This window comes from Lactuca virosa, chromosome 7 (genome assembly GCF_052849685.1).
Source record: "Lactuca virosa cultivar CGN04683 chromosome 7, Lactuca_virosa_CGN04683_v6, whole genome shotgun sequence".
Classification (NCBI taxonomy): Eukaryota; Viridiplantae; Streptophyta; class Magnoliopsida; order Asterales; family Asteraceae; genus Lactuca; species Lactuca virosa.
The window spans coordinates 110,988,063-111,007,690 of NC_136432.1; the positions used below are offsets into that span (position 1 = coordinate 110,988,063).

The 19,628-nt window shown below is 30.9% G+C and overlaps 2 protein-coding genes across 2 annotated transcripts; both read left to right on the forward strand.

The window, feature by feature from the left end:
- Positions 1-6,591: 6,591 nt before the first annotated feature.
- LOC145123560 (putative xyloglucan endotransglucosylase/hydrolase protein 23) lies at positions 6,592-8,259 on the forward strand. Its single transcript, XM_079058768.1, has 3 exons — positions 6,592-6,909; positions 7,022-7,215; positions 7,680-8,259. Exons 1-3 carry the CDS (start codon positions 6,634-6,636, stop codon positions 8,068-8,070), a joined length of 861 nt encoding a protein of 286 aa, XP_078914894.1. The 5' UTR covers positions 6,592-6,633; the 3' UTR covers positions 8,071-8,259.
- A 410-nt stretch (positions 8,260-8,669) lies between these two features.
- On the forward strand, positions 8,670-13,283 carry LOC145127045 (xyloglucan endotransglucosylase protein 7-like). Its single transcript, XM_079062297.1, has 5 exons — positions 8,670-8,945; positions 9,026-9,120; positions 9,220-9,433; positions 9,825-10,018; positions 12,872-13,283. Exons 1-5 carry the CDS (start codon positions 8,820-8,822, stop codon positions 13,281-13,283), a joined length of 1,041 nt encoding a protein of 346 aa, XP_078918423.1. The 5' UTR covers positions 8,670-8,819.
- Positions 13,284-19,628: the final 6,345 nt, after the last annotated feature.

A 19,628-nucleotide genomic window follows, 5' to 3' on the forward strand; every position in this document is an offset into this window, starting at 1 on the left:
ATTTCTATAATCGTTTGTGATTTTATCAACAATGATTTGAACACCATTGTTGTGGAAAGTAACTGTTTTGAGATTTTGTACAAATGGTCTATATAAAAGACAGAAGTTATTTCCTAGGATGAAATCTATTCCACATTCTTGTTGGTATACCGAGGGGATATGAAATATTTCTCCGGCAAGTCTTATCTGTAAATCAACACATTTTTTGTTGATAATTATAGTTCCATTTGCTGTAGAAACCTTTATAGGTTTTGGAGTGTTAATCCAATGTTCTTTTGGAATAACATATTTACTTGCGATACAAAGACTGGCTCCTGTATCAATATAGCAATTTAAATCTATTTATTTATATCCGACGAATCTAAATGTAACTTTAACATAGACTGAATTAGGATTTGTGATAGTTAGTATCACATTTTTAGAGTTTAGGACCTTTGAATCAGTCTGAATCAGTGTCTGATTCTGTAGATGAAGAAGATAATGATTCATCAAGATGTTCTTCAATCAGTGTGTAGACGATTTGTTCATCTTGAAATTGTTCTTCTATAGGCCTAAGGTCCATAGAGGACGCTATTTCAATGAGTTTAACCTTTTGTGGGTAATCTTTCATATTAGGACACTCATTGGCATAGTGTCCTTCTTCGCTGCAAACCCAACATCTGCAATTCTTTTTATTTTTCGGACAAAATTTACTTTTGTTTTTTGAAAATCTTTGGATTTTTGGAAATATTTTCCCGGTTTAAACCGTCTAGTATTTTTCTGTTTTGAAAATCTTTTGCTGTTCTTTTTTGAATATTTATTAAAAGATTTCCTTGAAGAATTTTTTGTTTTATGGGTAATTTTGCATCCATACTCTAAGGGTTTTTCTTTTGTTAAATGATTACAACAATTTTTGTTAAAACGTTCTAGTCTTTTTTGTGTGTTTGATAGATTACAAAATTTTTGAATCTCATCAATAACAATTTTTGTTAAAACGGAAGAAAAAATTTCCACTATTGACGGGGAGAATTTAAGCCACTACAATTTCTACAAAAATGCTAACTCTTTACAAGTGTATGACGCATTTCAACTAGGATTGGTAAAAACCATCTATCCTAGTCAAAACCGGCAGGAAATAAAGCTTTTCTCTAAAAGCTTTACAAAAACAATAAAAACTTTCAGAACAAGATGCTGCGAAAAGGATCAAGACATTTTCTAAAATTCAACAGTAGCATCCCATACTGGAATGATAAGGATGAAATAAAATATCATCCTCATCATTTAGTACAGATAGGCATCTGCAAACATGAAACCTATCTGCCCAGCAAAGCCATGGAAGAAAAGCTTGAAAGAGCCGATATCCTCCAGCTAGCAAAATCTAGAATTGAAATCTTTATCAATAAGGTTTTCAGTTTTTCAGCGGATGACAAGATCTTCGTCAATGGATATGATGCCAAATGAGAATACCTTAATCTACAGCAAATACATCAAGGAGATTTCTCCGGCCGATGAACAACTATTCTTAGCCTTCCAAAACTCCTTGCTAAAGCCAGACTTAATCGGCGAACACGTGGCAGACATCTGTAAGACGCTCCACAAAAGCACTAGCAGATACAACTGTCAATGCTTAACCATCAAGGTGGCCTCCACTACCGACAATAATAATAACAAAGCCATTATTAAAGAAGATTCCTCCACAAGCTCCAGATAAGAGAGGACCCTTAAAGATAAGCCACTACACAATAATGTAGTTAGTGGATGATTTGGTCAGCAGTGACATAAACCACTTGTATCAGATCCTCTCCATGATTCTATAAATAGAGAGTTATGCTTTCATTTGTAGGCAAAGTGAAAATACGAGAGCCTTAAGCATTCTATTTGAAATCTGCAAATGTGTGAGTAAAACCCCATATTGGGTTTATAGTTTTAAATTGTAAAAACCTTCGGGTTTTAGTTCGTTTATAAATAAGAGAAGTTTTCTTAATCCATCCTTTGTGCAACTATCTGTATTTCTAAAGTCTGAAGTCTTACTCATCATATTGATCTAGTACTAACAAGTACCGCTAGTTAGAAGGACGTAGGGAAGAAGGAACGATCGACACCAAGATTGACGAAGAAATCACAGAGCCTCAAGCACGAGCAATGTGTGAAAACTATCTTTTAATTTATAACAAAACTATCTCGTTAAAGTTTTTTAACTTAAAAAACTATAAACTCTATAATAAATTATATTTTATAAAAAAGCAAAAAAAAAATCTTATAACAACTCAAATGAGTAGTAATAAAGTATTAGTTAATCAAGAACCTAATAAGTTCTTGATTTCTCAAATAATAGATTGCAGAATCACTATTAAACAACATCAAAGAAATTTAATTATATTAATGATGAAATTTCTTTAATAGATTTAACGCTACAAACGTCTCTACGAGATGAGTTTAGAAGGAAAATAAATGCTAAAAGTTCCAGATTTACACACATTCGTGTGTAAAAAACTATAAAAAATAGCCTTTTGTCTAACAAAAGGTATTTAACAGAGTTAAAAGATCAAATTTTAACTTAACTTTATCCGCAACCAATCCCTAGTGTGTGTGTGTATATATATATATATATATATATATATATATATATATATATATATAGCTAGGTTCAAATGATTTCTACAAGTATTGTATGCATGTATGGACCAATGAGAATTTAGCAATAATTTAATAATTAAATAAATTAATAAGGGTAAATTAGTAAATCATGACTCTATAATTATGGTAATTGAGATAAATAGGGGATTTGATTTAAAATCACCAAAATAAATATGTTGACCTAATAATCAAACCTTCAGATTTCTTCCATACGTTCGTCCTCAGAAACATTCTTCCCCCTATTAACCCTCCGACACGTTCATCATCATCCCTCATCATCATCTCGGACTCCATCATTATTGACAAAGATCGAATCAATACATCGTCGTCGGAGTCAATCAACATCTCTCAAAACTTCAAGTATGGCGACCTTCAATTCCCCCACTGCGTCTTTCATTTTAATTACCACTTCTTCGCCTTAAATCTAAAGCAAGTGTGTAATCGGGATTAGAAATCAACAAGAAATCATTCATGTTTATGAATTTTCCTAACGATCATCAACAGGTAATGTCTCCATCTTTAATAAAAAAAATTTGGTTTACAGTATATAATCATTTTCTTTAATCTACATAGTTTTGTATTAAAATTATTATTTAAGAGTCATTCTTGGCAATCGATATGAAGTTTGATATTATCAGTTAATATTAATTAAATGGAAGATGTATCAATATCATCATTGATTCACGGCTCAAAGAAAAGCCTCTGTAAGAAAAAAAATCAATCAATTTTTACATGGCTAATATTGAACATTGAATCTGTGAATTAAAAATTCAAATTAATAAATAACACAAAAAGCACAAATATCATGGATGGATTTTGTGTCCATTAGTTTTAGTCTAACGTTGGAAATATATATATACATTAGGTTTATAAAGGTATAAATTGTGCATAATTCGCATACTGTTGCGTTTTTTGAATGTTGATACTAAAACATGCCTTCCAAGTGTTTGATATAATGTCAAAAAGAGAAAGTTTTTGTGTAAAAGAGGCAAGTTTGATATATTGACTTATTGGGAAGATTCTGTCAGAATATGTTAAGGTAACATGTTTATACTTGTGTTGAAATATTCTGTTAGAAGTAAAGTAGATAATATTTTGTTAGAATTCTTATGGAATTGAAGTTTAAGCAACAAATAGAAATGAAATATTCTTTTAGAATTGATGTTAATATGTGAAGTTATGTTATTTTGGTGTTTTTATTTTATAAACAAAAGAAGTTATAAATTCTATTAGAATATAAGTTAAAACTTGTGTGTATTCTGTCAGAATTTATTTATATAAATGCATTCTGTCAAAACGTCTTTAAGAATGTTTTGTTAACAACAAGTATATTTGTTTAACTGGTAATGCATTCTAGCAGAATTACGAGTAATGCATGTTATTAGAATAGCGATAGTATATTCTAGCAGAATAACTAGTAATGCATGTTGTTAGAATAAATTACAATTGTTTGATGTCTACTACATTCTATCATAATTTATAGTTGTTATTCTTTTAGAATGTTCCGAATTTTTTAATATTTGAAAGTTGATTATGTTTTTTTTGTGGATTTAGGTTTCGAAGAGGCTGCCATTGATGTGGAAAAGGAGAAAAAAAAATGGAGAACTAGAGTGTATTCTTGCAAAATGTATTATGCTAAAATGTATAAAGTGTTTCTTAACAATAATATTCTTTTGGAATGGATTAGTGTTTTTGTTAGATTTTGATGTTTTTTTTTCTTTTTTAACCATTTTTAGTTTTAATCTTTAAGAATAAATGTAATTCGTATTCTTTAGAAAATGTTATTCCTGATAATATGTTGTATAATTCTTTAAGCATGTTTAATATAAAAAGTATCTTGAATGAAACAATATTCTACAAGGATAAAACCGCAAATATATTTACTAGTTTATTGTTGACCTTTTATCATTCTGAGAGAATAAAATCGGTTATTATTAAAAATAATATTAAAATTTAATTAGAATTAATTTAAAAAATTCAGATTTTTAAAAAATAAGGGAATTAATGATCCCTTAAAATCCGAAAATTTCCTTTTTTAAAATAGTTTAATTGACCAAAATACCCTTTTGCTGAAATTTGTCTGATTATATGATACATGCTACCCTATTGTAATATCATAGACCCTCAGATCATGACTGTTGATTCTATTCATCCGGTAGTCCAGATCTGTGCATTCTGGCATACAATAGTTAGTAAAAACAAAATAACCTAAGCCTATATATATATATATATATATATATATATATATATATATATATCATGGTTGTAAAAATCGCTCGACGGTCGACTGGTGTTAAGGGATTAATCGGTCTTGGCGGGGATTAATCGTGGATTAATCATGGATCATAGATTATTAATAAAATATTAAAATTAATCAAAGATTGATATATTTTAAGAAAAATAAGTACTTCAAAATTAGAAACTAAGAGAATTTGTAATATGAAAATTTGAAAATACAAAAATATGAACATCTTGGTATAATATATGAAATTTTGAAAATTTGAAATTTTTGGAGTAAAAAAGAGTTTAATTTTTTGTATTTTTTTTTTGACTTTTGTTGACCGATTAATCATGCCAAACCCGATTAATCCCTAATTTCCGTCAAACACACTAATCCTAGTCGGTTGGAGATCGCCAAACGATTAATTCACGATTAATCCCGATTTCTGCAACATATATATATATATATATATATATATATATATATATATATATATATATATATATATATATAATGCATGTAATTGTTTTAAATCATAGAACCAAGAGTATAAAAAACTTTATAGTTGCTCTTAACCAGATAAATCCTATAAACCATAATGACTCAATAGTATAATTTTATCTTGTATTTTTGTTGACACCATATCATTGTTTTTTTTTGAAGCCTAATATAATTTGGTCCGGACCGGACCGGCTTTTGGACCGTATCGGTTTTACAAAAATCTGTAAACCTTGGACCGAACATGTTGAGGGTTACCACATCCAAGTTCAGATTCTTGTTCTTGAACGCAAGGGTGAACATTTGGGCCGAATATTCAAAATTTAGAATATCCGATTTTAAACCCTCATAATATTAAGCTTTATTATTTAAAAACATGAAAATAGTAAAATAAACCAACATTTATGATTCTTTTTCTACAATAAGAAACCAATACTAATAATTTGTTTATAATCTTGAAAATTAAATTTTAGTTTTCGTAAATAATAAATTGTTAATACTTTATATAATCTTACAAATAATTAAAGTTGTTATAAATACTAAAAAAATTTAGATTGCTAATACATCAACAAAACTGAAATAGTTGAAAGGTAATTATATCTGTAAATGAAAGAGATAAAACAAATTTAATAAAAAGTTATGTTGATTTGATTACGATGAAGACAATATAAAAAAATTTCACGAGTTTATTGTTCTTCTTTTGAGTTTTCATATTGAATTGATTATTCACAAATCACAAAGGTTAGTTTAATTATAGTTAAGAAGATTATAAAAAAGATGTATATATGATAATAAAATTCAAATTACATAAAACAATTTTCTTACTCTTTAACCTTTGATAGGCTAAGGAAACCCTGTCTTTTTCATTGGGTGGTTAGGGAAGTGTCCAACCGGGGCCGGGCAATATGCATGCCGCCTTCGAGAACCGAATCTACTGCCTTTGACTTTTCTTATGCCAGCAGTCAAGCACCAACACCACTTCAAAGCGATGTTCCGCGTTTTTTTTTTACAAAACCCGGTCTTACCGAACCGGTTGGCGTCTCAACGAAGACATACGTGACTAGTGAGGGTGTTTATATGGTTAATGGTTTGATTTTGATAACCCACATTTTGACTATTCATATTGCTATTAAACTATTCATTGAATTTATCTAAGAAATTAATGCTACTTTACAGCTGTTTTTACGACCTTCGTTGGCACTTGGCACCCCCTATACGAAAAGTTCATCACTATAAATGACATCAAAAACCTCATAAGTCATAACAAAACATAACAGTTATATTATTATCGAAAATCCATGGCTTCTTTGTGGTCTACAAATCTTGCAATTTTGTTGCTATTTGTATATCTTGTATCAAATTCTTTTGTTTCGGCTAATTTCTACAATGATTTTGATATAACATGGGGTGATGGACGTGGGAAGATACTGGATAACGGGAACCTCTTGACTCTGTCACTTGACAAGTCCTCGGGTTCCGGGTTTGAATCAAGAAACGAGTATTTGTTTGGGAAAATCGATATGCAACTTAAGTTGGTGCCTGGAAACTCTGCTGGCACTGTTACTGCGTATTACGTAAGTGCAATTTAGAGTAATATTTCATTTTCCTTTTTATTTAACCAAATGTTATGTTTGATTTTTTTTGGTTCATTTGCGTTGTGATAATTGACATGATGATTGTTTGCAGTTGAGTTCAACGGGAACAAAGTGGGACGAAATCGACTTTGAGTTCTTGGGTAACTTGAGTGGAGACCCTTATATTCTACATACAAACGTGTTTACACAAGGCAAAGGCAATCGAGAACAACAATTTTACCTTTGGTTCGACCCAACCGCTGATTTCCACACGTATTCCATCCTTTGGAACCCCCAACTCATCCTGTACGTATTCGTTTAAGCTTATTTCATGGTTCTTTATAATAATAAATATTTGAATTTCACTCTTGAAAATATGACGAACAATAGAAAAAAATACCATATGTTTTCATCATCTCATTGATTTAACATTTTAACTAATTTGTGTAGTTACTAAATACCTATTCGGTTTTTTTAGCTCCTAAAAGAACTTTATTTACACAAATTTGAAAAAAAAAACAGAAACGAAAAACACAAGTTACTTTCAGTATTTTACAAATTTAGCCACTTGAATATTATTTTTGGGTAATTGGACAAATAGTTTTGAAGTGATAAATGAAGTGCTACAAAATATACTCAAGTGACTAAATGGATAATATGATAAAAGCATACATGCTTTTCTAAATTTTCCTCGAAAATATATGTATATCCAAAAGAGGTTTCGTTGTCGTGTCCATCATAATTAACATTTTCCTCTATTACTTTGGTAGATTTTTGGTCGATGAAATCCCTATTCGAGAATTCAAGAACGCAGAGTCAAAAGGAGTACCATTTCCAAATAATCAACCAATGAGGATACACTCGAGCTTATGGAACGCTGATGATTGGGCAACACGGGGTGGGTTAGTAAAGACAGATTGGAGCCAAGCTCCATTCACAGCTTCCTATAGGAACTTCAATGCTCAGGCTTGTGTTGCAAAGCCAGGGTCACCGTCATCATGTGGTGGTGGTGGCTCAACCGCCTCGTGGTGGTCGGAGGTGGTGGATAGTAGCAAACAAGAGAGGTTGAAATGGGTGCAAAAGAATTATATGGTTTATAACTATTGCTCGGATTCTAAGAGGTTTCCTCAAGGATATCCACCCGAATGCAACATGGGTTAAGTACATGGGTCGGTGTCAACCATGATGGTTTGAGTGGGGTGGGTCTGGACTCGGGTCTCAAGTATTTTGTTTTTTCATTTTTTGATGTTTATTTGTTTGTATCTAGATTTTTGTTGCAAGAGAAACTCCTTATATATTGACATGTTAATACAAAATATATGAAAATACAATTCTAAACATGTTTGTGTCGTTTCTATTTAGCATAAAAATAACTTTTTCAAAAAGATAGCAACATACTTTTATGTTATTTGTTTTTTATTATCTATTAACATTAACATCTTGTTTTTACTTCTGTTTATAAAAGACGTTGTATATTCATTTTTTTCTCCATTATTAAAAGATTGTATGTTGAAAAGTCTACTCAACTCTAACATCGTATCATCAAACTTTTTTATGCTCCAATCATGTAATCAGAACGACTTTATATATCGACGAAAATGTTATTATTATGCAGCAAAATAAAGATGTAATTATTTGTTTGCATTAAACTACTCGTATTTCATTGTTTTCTTATAATATTAGAATGAAAAAAATGCACTAGAAAGGTAGTTCCAAGATTCATGGAAATATGCAACATTATGCCAAATGGTAGCCGATGATTCTACTAAAAATGAGGAACCCTAGAAAACAACAGAGAAAAAGGTAAGACCTCAAGAAAGAAATTAAAAAAGAATGAGGCAGAGAGATATGATCGGAGAAGACACCATGTTAGGCCGCAGAACCACCACAAGAACCACCACTTTCCTCCAATGGGTTTGCTATCGTCATCATCATCAAGGCTTTCAACCTCACACCTCACTCGCTCACGCTCCATCGTCCCAAGCTGCATCCCCTTCCTTGCTTTTCTTTCAGTCTCCATTTTCCTTCTCTACCAGGTATTATTCATTTCATTCAAGCATTTCATCGAACACAGTCTGTGCATCATTCATTCTCTTCATGAGTCCTTCTCCAACAGGTCGACGTATACATCGCTCGAACCAGAAAAGGTCCCCGTCGCTACCAACCCACATCTTACCTTCTTACTCCCATTCCGGATGAAGTTCAATCAAGGTACGATTAACGAGTTAATCATTCATACTCTTCCTAATGCGAAATGTACAGACCTTCAAATGCTATGGCTAATTGGGTAATTTGGAATTTTGATGAAAGGGTTATAACAAATGGTACTTTTGATCGATTGTTTGAGATCACTTGGGGAGATGATCATGCTGACATACATGAAGAGGGTGAATTGCTGACGCTTAGACTTGATAAAAGATCGGGTTCTGGATTCCGATCTAAAGATGAATATCTGTTTGGGAAAATCGATATGCAGCTAAAGCTAGTAGAAGGGAACTCCGCTGGCACTGTAACAGCTTATTATGTAAAAACTTAATTTCATTTTAAGTAAAATACACAAAATTAATTATACTTTTATTATTTTATTGATTTAACCATTTTAAAAACCATAAATATATGACATAATACAAAATTTACAATATATTTTTACTATTTTATCAATTTAATTATAAAAGTATTTTTTCTCATAAGTCATAATTATTCACTCACAAAATAATGAAACATGTTTTGATTTTAAGTATTTTGTCTAAGTAACTAGGAAAAATTGTCATTTGAACATTAAAAATAATCAATTGCAAAATTGGTATAATAATAAAACTAAAAGTATTTTGTATTTCTTTTTCATTTTTTGTTTGTTTTCCATTTATATTCTGATGACTTTAACGATGTTGCTTGATTTGTTTTGTATGTTAAAGTTGTCATCTGAAGGGGACTTTCATGATGAGATAGACTTTGAGTTTTTGGGAAACACGAGTGGCGACCCTTATACGCTACACACAAATGTGTATAGCCAAGGTAAGGGTAATCGAGAGCAACAATTCTTCCTTTGGTTCGACCCTACTGCCGATTTTCACACGTATACTATTATCTGGAATCCTCAGCGTATATTGTAAGTAAAAACTTTCGCTTGCGTGAAAATCAAGTTTATGATGCTTTACTTATTGATCACATATTCTAGGTTTACAAGAAAGTTGATTTCTTTATGGATGGACCAAATTTGTTGTTTTATTCCATGATAGATCTTGTTGTGTCACAAATATTGCATTAAAGTCAAAGATATGTGTACAACTTATATTAGGTTAAGCGTTGTGTGAATGTGATTTAATGGGCATGATTTAATGGATATTATCATATGCTAAACTAAATATTGTAATTTAGGATATGTTCGGGAAAAATAACTATTAACTAGAAGTTGGAGGGTGTAGTATTTATTTATGTATAAATGTTTGACAAAAATAATTATAAATTTTGAAATGTGTAAATTTAAGTAAATCATAAAAGGTAAATACTAACTCAAAGCTACGTGAAAAAACTTTATGTAAAATAAAAAGTGTTTAGTTTAAAATAAATAAGTGAAGTTTCTTTTTTTTTTTATTATTATTATTTTATTATTTTTATATATTAAATTCAAGTTTTAAGCTTGAATTCACGACTTGGAGTTTTCTTTTTCTTAAGCTTGAATGTCTTTTATGTTAAAAGATAAAAGCTAAAACTTTTTTAAAGGTTTGTTGTGGAATATATTTTTAATCTGCTAAAACTATATGTGAATGTTTTCTTTAACATTATAAAAAAATTAATTTAATAAAAAAATAATGTGAAATAAGGTTTTCAAGTTCTAAAATTTACAAATATGCTTTCATCGACTTGTCCATTTCATTTTCGTAAGTGTATTGTGTTTTTCTAAATATTTTTATACTTTATGCATCCAATCGAACCTTTTCTATTAGGGACTTATTATATATGTCTTTTTTTTTTTCAATTTAATACAGAATAATAATTTAATGGGGAATTTTGATGAAAATAAAGCTTTCTAAACAAGTCATATTTTTGTTACAAATTAATTTATCCTTGTTTTGTCATACGTTCAAGGGGGTGTTTGGAATTATATTTCAAAAACAAAAAAAAAATTGTTAAAAATATTTATAATGTTGTATGATAGCAAAATAAGAAAATTTAAATTATATTTGTAGTAGCTAATGCGGTGACAAAAAACTATACATATCCTCTCTAATAAATGAAAGTTTTTTTTTGCCACTTGTCACACTGTCATTCAATTTGCCAAATGTCATTTTGTGGCTATTTTGAATTAATTTTTTTCCACATGTCATTTTATAAGTTTTTTCTATTTTATTAAATTTAACATAATATTTTAATGTAATAATTACAATAAATAATAATAAATGGATATCAATTTCATTTATAAACTTACATTTTAATTTCAAAATTCCTAAAATTAAAGCTCATTAGTTTTTTTTTTTTTTTTATTTAAATTTAAAAGATAAAAAACATTTCCATTATAATAATTCATTATTTTTCTTATTTTCTTATAAATTCAAAGTTCTCAAATATTTTGATCTTTATATTTAATCTTTTTTTTATAAATTAACTCATGTAATACATGAGTTTTACAACTAGTATAAGTTATACACACATTTTTTTTATGTTTGTTAAAACTACTTTTAAAATAACCAAAAAAAGGGTGAAAAGAGAGAACTTGTGATGCTTATTTGAAGGAAATAAAAAAAGAGTGTGATGTTTATTAAAAATAGTATGGTCTTTTTATTTCAAAAAATCACAAGAAGTTAGTACTTTTTTAAAACTCATTATTAATACTTAGGAGAAATCATTTTAATAAAGCATTTTTGATTTATCAAACATTTTTTAACTTGTATACTTTTAAGAAAAAAAAACAATAAATTAATTAAAAGTTTTGAAACAAAATACCAAGGACACATTAACAAATTAATTCGACAAGCAAAATATTATTGTTTCGTTTGTTTATTAATGTAAAAAGAACTAATGCGTGTTTTTTCATAAAATTTGAAGTTCTTAATAATTCAGCCTTATTTAGTTCTTCCTTCCATTTTCTAATACTACACAATTTTTTAAATAGTATAAAGACAAATTTAGCATAATTTTTTAACCATTTGCCATGAAACAAAAACAAAAACACAAGAAAAGAACAAAATAGCCTATGAAATCACTAGTGGGTTCTCGTGTGTTGTGATTCGTAGACCCATCTGTTATTTACCCAAAAATATAAATTTTTTTTTTCGATTTTTGTCATTTTTGTATAAGAAAGGAGATGGCATCTGTCATTTCATTTTAACTGAGATTGTAAATATGTAAGGTTATCCATTAAAGATTTCTACAATTTCGCTCGTAGAGTTATCGAAATTAAATAGGTTATCCATTAAAGATTTCTACAATTTCGCTGAGTTATCAAAATTAAATATCCTTCTATTTTTTGTTCCTATAAACATATGTAAAATTTAATATCCATTTAATGATATTTTAATATACTAATATGACACATGTCAACAGTTAATTGGGTAGGAGAATTTATAGGAACAAAAATAGGACGATATTTAATTTCTCTATTGGAAAATATCAGATAGTAGATGCGATCTGTGATTTTGCAATGCTAAAATGGCAAAAATAAAAAAAAATATACTTTTGGATAAAATCACAATTCAAATAATGAAATCGTGACCTATGAAGACTCATTAGTGATTTACTAGATTATTTGAGTATTTTCTTATTTTTTTTTGGCTATTTCTTGACAAATGATTAGGAATTAGGCTAAATTTGTTTTTCTCCCTTTTAAATAATTATTATTTATCATGAGAAAAATATCAATGACGAAAAAAACTAGTATATAATTTTTATATATTATAGAATATATAATTTTTATATATTATAGAATGTAATAACACAATCTTTTAATATGTTTAATTGAAAGGTTTTATGTTGATGAGATTCCGATTAGAGAGTTTACAAACAACGAGGCAATTGGCGTTCCTTTCCCAAACACTCAACCAATGAGAATACATTCGAGCATATGGAATGCAGAAGAATGGGCAACAAAGGGTGGGCGTGTGAAAACTGATTGGAGTCGAGCTCCGTTCACGGCGGCGTACCGTAACTTCAACGCTGATGCTTGCATTTGGTCGTCATTGAAAGGATCTTCGTGCCCATTGAATTCAACCAAGCGATCATGGTTCCGAGAAAAGCTTAACACGGCGGCAGTTAGAAAACTGAAATGGGCACAAAAGTATCATAGGGTTTATAATTATTGCTCAGATAAGTGGAGGTTCCCGGAAGGTCCAGGCCTAGAATGTAAATTTGTATACATTTTAGACAAAATTACGTGATTAGTCCATGTGTTTTATCAAAACAATCTAGTTGAGTACAACTATTATAGCCACTAGGCATTTGGTCCCTATGGTTTCATTTTTTTTTGCATGGTTGATCATTTAGACACGTAAAATGACAATTATACATTTTTACATTTATTTTATATATTTTTTAAAACTAATTTTAATTTAAAAAAAAAGAGAAAATAAAAAACCCTAACCCACTACACCTAAAACCCTATATTTTTCTCTCATCCACTATTCTCTAACCTAACCACTAACCTTCTTTCTTCAGACATACCACCGTTGGCCTTTCTCTAGAAACACCACTACCGATCTCTTTTCAAAAACATCATTGCCGATCTCTCTTCAGAAACATGGTGTGTGGGTTTTATTTATGAAATCATATGTGGATCTGAAATCTATAATCATTGGTGGTGACAATAGGTGGTGGTTATGAAAGGGACAATACGATGATTTTTTGTAGGTTGGTATTGTATCTTAGTTTAAAATAGGAAAAAAGAAACAAAAACTAATAAAAAAATAAACAAAGGTAAAATAATAATTTCAGATCTGTTATTTAAAAAAATGAAACCACAAGGATTAACCGTGCAAGAAGTAAAAACACATGACTAAAGAGGTGGTAACATAGATATTTATACTGAATTAGTCTGTTTGGCAAACCACAAAGACTAACCGCATATGTTTGTTTACATTTTTATTTGTACTTGTATAAAGAAGTACCACATATATTGTACTGAATTAGTATGTTTTGACAAACCATAAATACCAACCATGTACTTGTGTCTACATTTTTATTTGTATTTGTATAAAAATGTACCCATAAATTTACATATATTAAAATTTTAATGTAAAATCATCTATTGATCGTTTCTCTAGTTTTATATAGCAAAACATAGAAACTTTAATTGTATAGTTGTCTTATTTTATTAGATACTAAGTTATAACCCGTGGGAACCACAGTTACAAAATAAATTAAGTTTTCATAGAAAATCTAATAATTACTAATAAATTATTTTAAATAAATTATTAATTAAGATATATATTTTTTAGTTATGTAAAATTATAATCGTTGATTTAAATGAATATATGAAATTTATTTTGAAGATAAAGGAGCAGAAATTGTTTTTATGTAATTAGGTATAATTACAAAAAAAAAAAAAAAACGAAATCCATGATTTTAGTATCCATAAATTTAGTGGTTATATATGTAAATTGAAGGAGTATAATGACACTTGACAAAATATTAATTAGGATGAACAAAAGATTGACAAATGACATATTATTAATTAGTAGGTCTAAATGAATGATACGTGGCAAAAAAAACTATTTTTTACTAGAATAGAAAAGATAGACGAATGTTTGTTTTCATACAAGTAAAATTGTAGTTAGAATATTAAAGATATATATAATCAAAAGTAACTACATTATAAAAAAACTGCTTTATCGCTAATTATTATTATACTAAAATATTATTTTGGATCATATGATAAAAGAGATAATAACTTCTCTTTTTCATTACCGGAAACCCCTTCACAACTAGAAGTGAAATATGAGTCTCAGCCTTTGTTAAAATATTTTTTGGGTAATTAATTTAGAAAGGATATAATCAAATCACACAATGTTTTTCATAGTCATATAGACGTCTTTAATGAAAATTCTTCCTTTACTAAATTTTACTTCAAAATATCCTCAAAAAAAATAAGCTCAAAGGCATGAACCGTGTTCCATGCTTTCAGAATCAAGTGTGTTCATCATATTAAGGAACATGTTCTAAAGGATTTCCAGTTTGATCTACTGGGACTGTATGAGACAGGCATAAAATATAGCTCAACTACTCAAATAAAATAGATTACCTCATGTCAGTCATGACGTTCGTAGAGCATTTTGGTGCACATGGAATGACGAACCAACTTAAGAACGTGTTCCAGGGGTAAGGTTTGGCAGAAGAAACTTGAAGATCTAAAAGGATGCAAGCTATGAAAGGAGGTATCACCGGTATTTACATCTTGAAAATTTAAATCATACATTGATTATTCAAGTAGTATAGGCTTAGATTGGGAGTTATATATGGGCGGTATCCTCTACTTGTTGATTGGTTCATATTGTAACGACCTAAATTCTTCCGTCAATGAAGTTACTTTTTTGTTATATTGGATTAAGCTTTGCGTACGTTTATCGTGTAAGATTATATGTTTAATGTATCATAAAATAAATAAAATGTGATTATTTAGGATTTTAAGGATTTAATTGAGATCTATGTTTAATGTATCATAAAATAAATAAAAGGTGGATATTTAGGATCTTAAGGATTTAATTGAGATCTAAATGATTTATAGGATTTATAATTAAACTGTACTAAAGCCATTTAATTAATGTTGAGATTTATTTCAATAAATTAAAATACAATAAAAAAAGGAGAAAATTGCACGGATGGTCCCTATGGTTTGGTGTTACTTGTACACTTCGTCCTTGAAAAGAATTTTTAACTCGGACCATCCCCATAACTTTAATTTGTTACCCGCTGTAGTTTTAATGAAATCGAGTATGAATTACTAGATCAGAGTCAAGTAAGAATGATGAACACGAGATCTAAATAATATCTGTTTGGCTCTATTATGCTTTCAATGAGTACAAAGAGTTCTAGACAAAATCATGAAAAGTTCTTATCTATCTCTAGTACACATCCCTATTTATAGGGAACATGAAAGCACACAAAAAATATAAGGGACTAAACACTGAAGACTTCGATACATAAAGTGTCCTTATAATAACATTACAAACTATCGAAACTATCTATGACCTTCGACACCTCACAACTATATTCGACATCTACATTCTCCCCCATTGTGAGCAGTGATGAATCAGGTCATCAACATCTTTGCAGCTTGGTGAATAACCCTTCGAATCTCAGCATACCAATTGACAATCTTCCGAATTTCAGCCTTTTCCTTTTCGTTGTTCTTGGCACAACTGTTTATTCGAACCATGAGATTTGTGTAATGAGGCGTGGTATACCTTTCAACATCACACACTTGAAACTTATTTTTTGAGTTGTTTCCCTTCTTATTTTTGCCAACAAACACAATTCCTAGTGGTTTCAAGCAAATCTCCCCATCTTAAAAAATTTTCAAACTAGCCTTACTCATTAGCATTGTTTGAGGAACTGTGATTTCTTTGCCCAATGCTTTTGCCAGTTCGATATCAGTTAATGCCAAAGCTCCATAGTATCCATCTATAAAAACCTTCAAGTGAGCAAAACCATTCATAAAATCTTCTTTGTTCGTCACTTGTAGCTTTGAAATATCGACACCCATCATAATCTTCATGACAACTAACAAATCATGAAGATTCATTAAAGGTAAGTCTGCAACCGATAAGTCAAATGCAACATTGTTGGCTCGGACTGCATGATATCGATAATTCTGCAACATACCCTCGAATAAAACATCTTTAGATATGCCAAGAACCCGAACTATCTTGACTAAAGACCAGATATCCTCCTCCCTTTTTCCAAGCACTGCATGGAATTGAAACTTCATACACTTGTATTCAACTTTGTCCTTATACTTATCAGCAATTTCAAACTGCTCATCCAAGAACATCATCTTGTTAAGCGGGAAGTCCAACTGATTCAAATTTGTGTTTTCTGTGTCGAAGCTTTTCTTAGGAGCCTTTTCGAAATCATGCGTCTCTCCTGTAACAGTTAAAGCTTTGATTATGAGCATAAGAATAAAGCTTTGTAGGATCGCCTTTGTTAAGACCAGGAGGATCATTTGCTCTTTGACGAAGAATACTTTGAATTTGCTTCTGTTTCTCCATCTCTAGTTCAAAAGCAACTTTCTTCTCCTCTTTCGAAAGCTCAACACTTACACCTTTTCCTTTGTCTTTATCTGCTTTAGTAGGCTTGGGTTTCGAAATTGAACTTGAACCTCCAATTACAATTCCTTTTGTCAAAGGCTTTGTTGTTGTTGTTGTTGTTGATGATGATGTTACACTAGATGTTTGTGGTAAAGAAGTCGAAATTTGAGTAGTTAACACTTTTCCAACTACTTTTTCATCACCATCTGTGTTGCTAGAACCTCCTTCGCCTTTACCAATGCCAACATTCCTCCTTTCTCCCCCTTGCACCCCTGTGACAACAGGTGGGGCATCCGTTGGCATAAAATTTGCAAGCTTCGCAAGTGGAGCCAAATCGTTGTGAATAGCTGACTCAAGCAAGCGAAATTTCTGATTAAAAAACTCAGGAGTAAGTGTTGAAGACATCGAAGATCCAGACTTAGACATGAGATCCTTTAATTCAACCAACAACTTATCAACATTTCTAAAACTTGTAGCATCCACTTCAGCCTTCTTATCAAGTTTCGGAGCCATGGAGGTATACCATTGAACCATTTTTGTCACTGCATCAGCAATTATATCAACCTTCGTGAGAAGAGAAGAATAATTGTGATTCAAAGCAGTAATCTCCTTTTCCATATCAGCTCGTAATTCTTCAATTTTTCTATTCACATATTCTCGAACAGTCTTGCCATCTTTTAAAAAAAGTACATGCCTTTTCTTCGCAACTACCTTCAACTCTTTAAGTGCTCCAGTAAAGGAATCAGATTGAGCTTTGACCCTTAAATCGTTGGACTTGTCCATCTGATCAAGTTTATCCTGAATACGATGCTCTTGAGCTTTCAGCATCACATCCAACTCTATTCCAGACACCGAATGTTTACCCCCTCCATCTTCTTGTAATTGTAGCAATGAATTAAGTTTCCTATTTAGAATCTTAAATTGCTTCCCGGACATCAACATGTTATCAGGAATGTTCTCTTCTTCAGAATTGAACTCTATTTCAGCAAATGAACCCATGAACTCACATCAGTTTCATAATCGTTAACTATTTTGGGAGGGTATGTGGATTGGGATGGGAATAAGGAAGTGATGGGTTGTTACATGATATTGTTAAAGGTAGGTGAGTGGGTTGACGAAGGTATTTGAGATGTAGTAGGAATAAGAAATGGTGGTAAAGAGACTGTGGTATCAACAACATATGTTTCGAAAGTAGAAGAGACAATAATAGAAGGATTACCTTGGGCTTCATTGTTTGATACTCCTTCACCCGTAGTGACAGTTGCATCAGTATCAGATACGTTTGCAGTGATGCCTGAAGTGCGAACCTCCTCAAAAATTGATTCGGTAGTTGACACTCCGAGTGGTGTGACAATTGTCTTCTCAGGAGTTGAAATCTTTGGTTGTTCAACTTGATTGATGGTTGTGTCGACTTTAGAAGCTTCCACATTGCCACCGATATTTCCAATCGCTTCGAAATTCGACTTAACTAGAGAACCCCTCACAGGTTAAGAATTGCTTGTTGTATTATCTCGAAGTGGAGATTCAGGAACTACTTCCTCATCCATTGAGTCTTCATTGAGAATTAGCTTCCTCTGTTTCCTTTGTTTCTTCGAAATTCTTTTGGCCATGTCTTCAGCACACATTTTCTTCGATGCTGGAGATGCTAGTGTCGGAATTTTGTGAAAGACTACCCTCTTTCGATTAACATGAGGCTTGATAAGTGTTGGTGAAAAACTTGTGGATCGTTTAGTTGAATGGCGTAGTTTATGAGCCATTTTCTTCAACCGTTTTAAAACACCTGATTTCGAAGTCACCAGTTCCTTCGAAGGTATTGCAGTTTCTTCAACAACAGGCTTAGGATTTTTCTTCGAAGATTTTTCTCCTTTACCAGCTTTCTTGGGAGACTTAGCCAACTTTTCAACTGGGACAGGACTATTTTTCAAAGGACTAGCCAGATCATTCTTCTTTGATCCTCTACGCTTCTTCGAAGAACCTTCAGCAGACTTTTCTAACAAAACTCCAGTCTCAATTGATGGATTGATAGTCTTCAAGTAGGCTACCAATATGGGATTAGTTGGATCAACTTTTCGAAGCATCGCATCTGGGATACGAGCAACAGTTGGAAATACATCAATATCATCTTCAACAGTTTTGGGATAATGATACATAGAAAATTCAACCGTTTCTTTGTTGTCAGGAACCATAATCCCTTCCTTCTCATAGACAAATTGCAGAATTAGGCTCCAGTAGCAAGCACAAGAAATCCTATCTATAACATTGGTATTCCCGATACTCTTCACAAACTCATCCCACAATTGGGTTGCATAGTCCACTTGTAAATCATAGTAAATACCAGCCACCATTGCATATGTTGGATTAGGTGTCTAAGCCCATAACTATAATTGGTATGTACTTGACCCGAGAGTAGCATGGTCCATTTCGGGTTGCCTTCATCAAGATAATTTGATAGGATGGATTTTGAGAAAGAGGTTATTTGTG

Coding starts and splice junctions, on each gene's coding strand:
- LOC145127045 (XM_079062297.1), top strand. CDS start 8,820: ATGGGTTTGCTATCGTCATCATCATCAAGGCTTTCAACCTCACACCTC. Junction 9,434..9,824: donor GCACTGTAACAGCTTATTAT/GTAAAAACTTAA, acceptor TGTATGTTAAAG/TTGTCATCTGAAGGGGACTT. Junction 10,019..12,871: donor TGGAATCCTCAGCGTATATT/GTAAGTAAAAAC, acceptor TTTAATTGAAAG/GTTTTATGTTGATGAGATTC.
- LOC145123560 (XM_079058768.1), top strand. CDS start 6,634: ATGGCTTCTTTGTGGTCTACAAATCTTGCAATTTTGTTGCTATTTGTA. Junction 6,910..7,021: donor GCACTGTTACTGCGTATTAC/GTAAGTGCAATT, acceptor GATTGTTTGCAG/TTGAGTTCAACGGGAACAAA. Junction 7,216..7,679: donor TGGAACCCCCAACTCATCCT/GTACGTATTCGT, acceptor TTACTTTGGTAG/ATTTTTGGTCGATGAAATCC.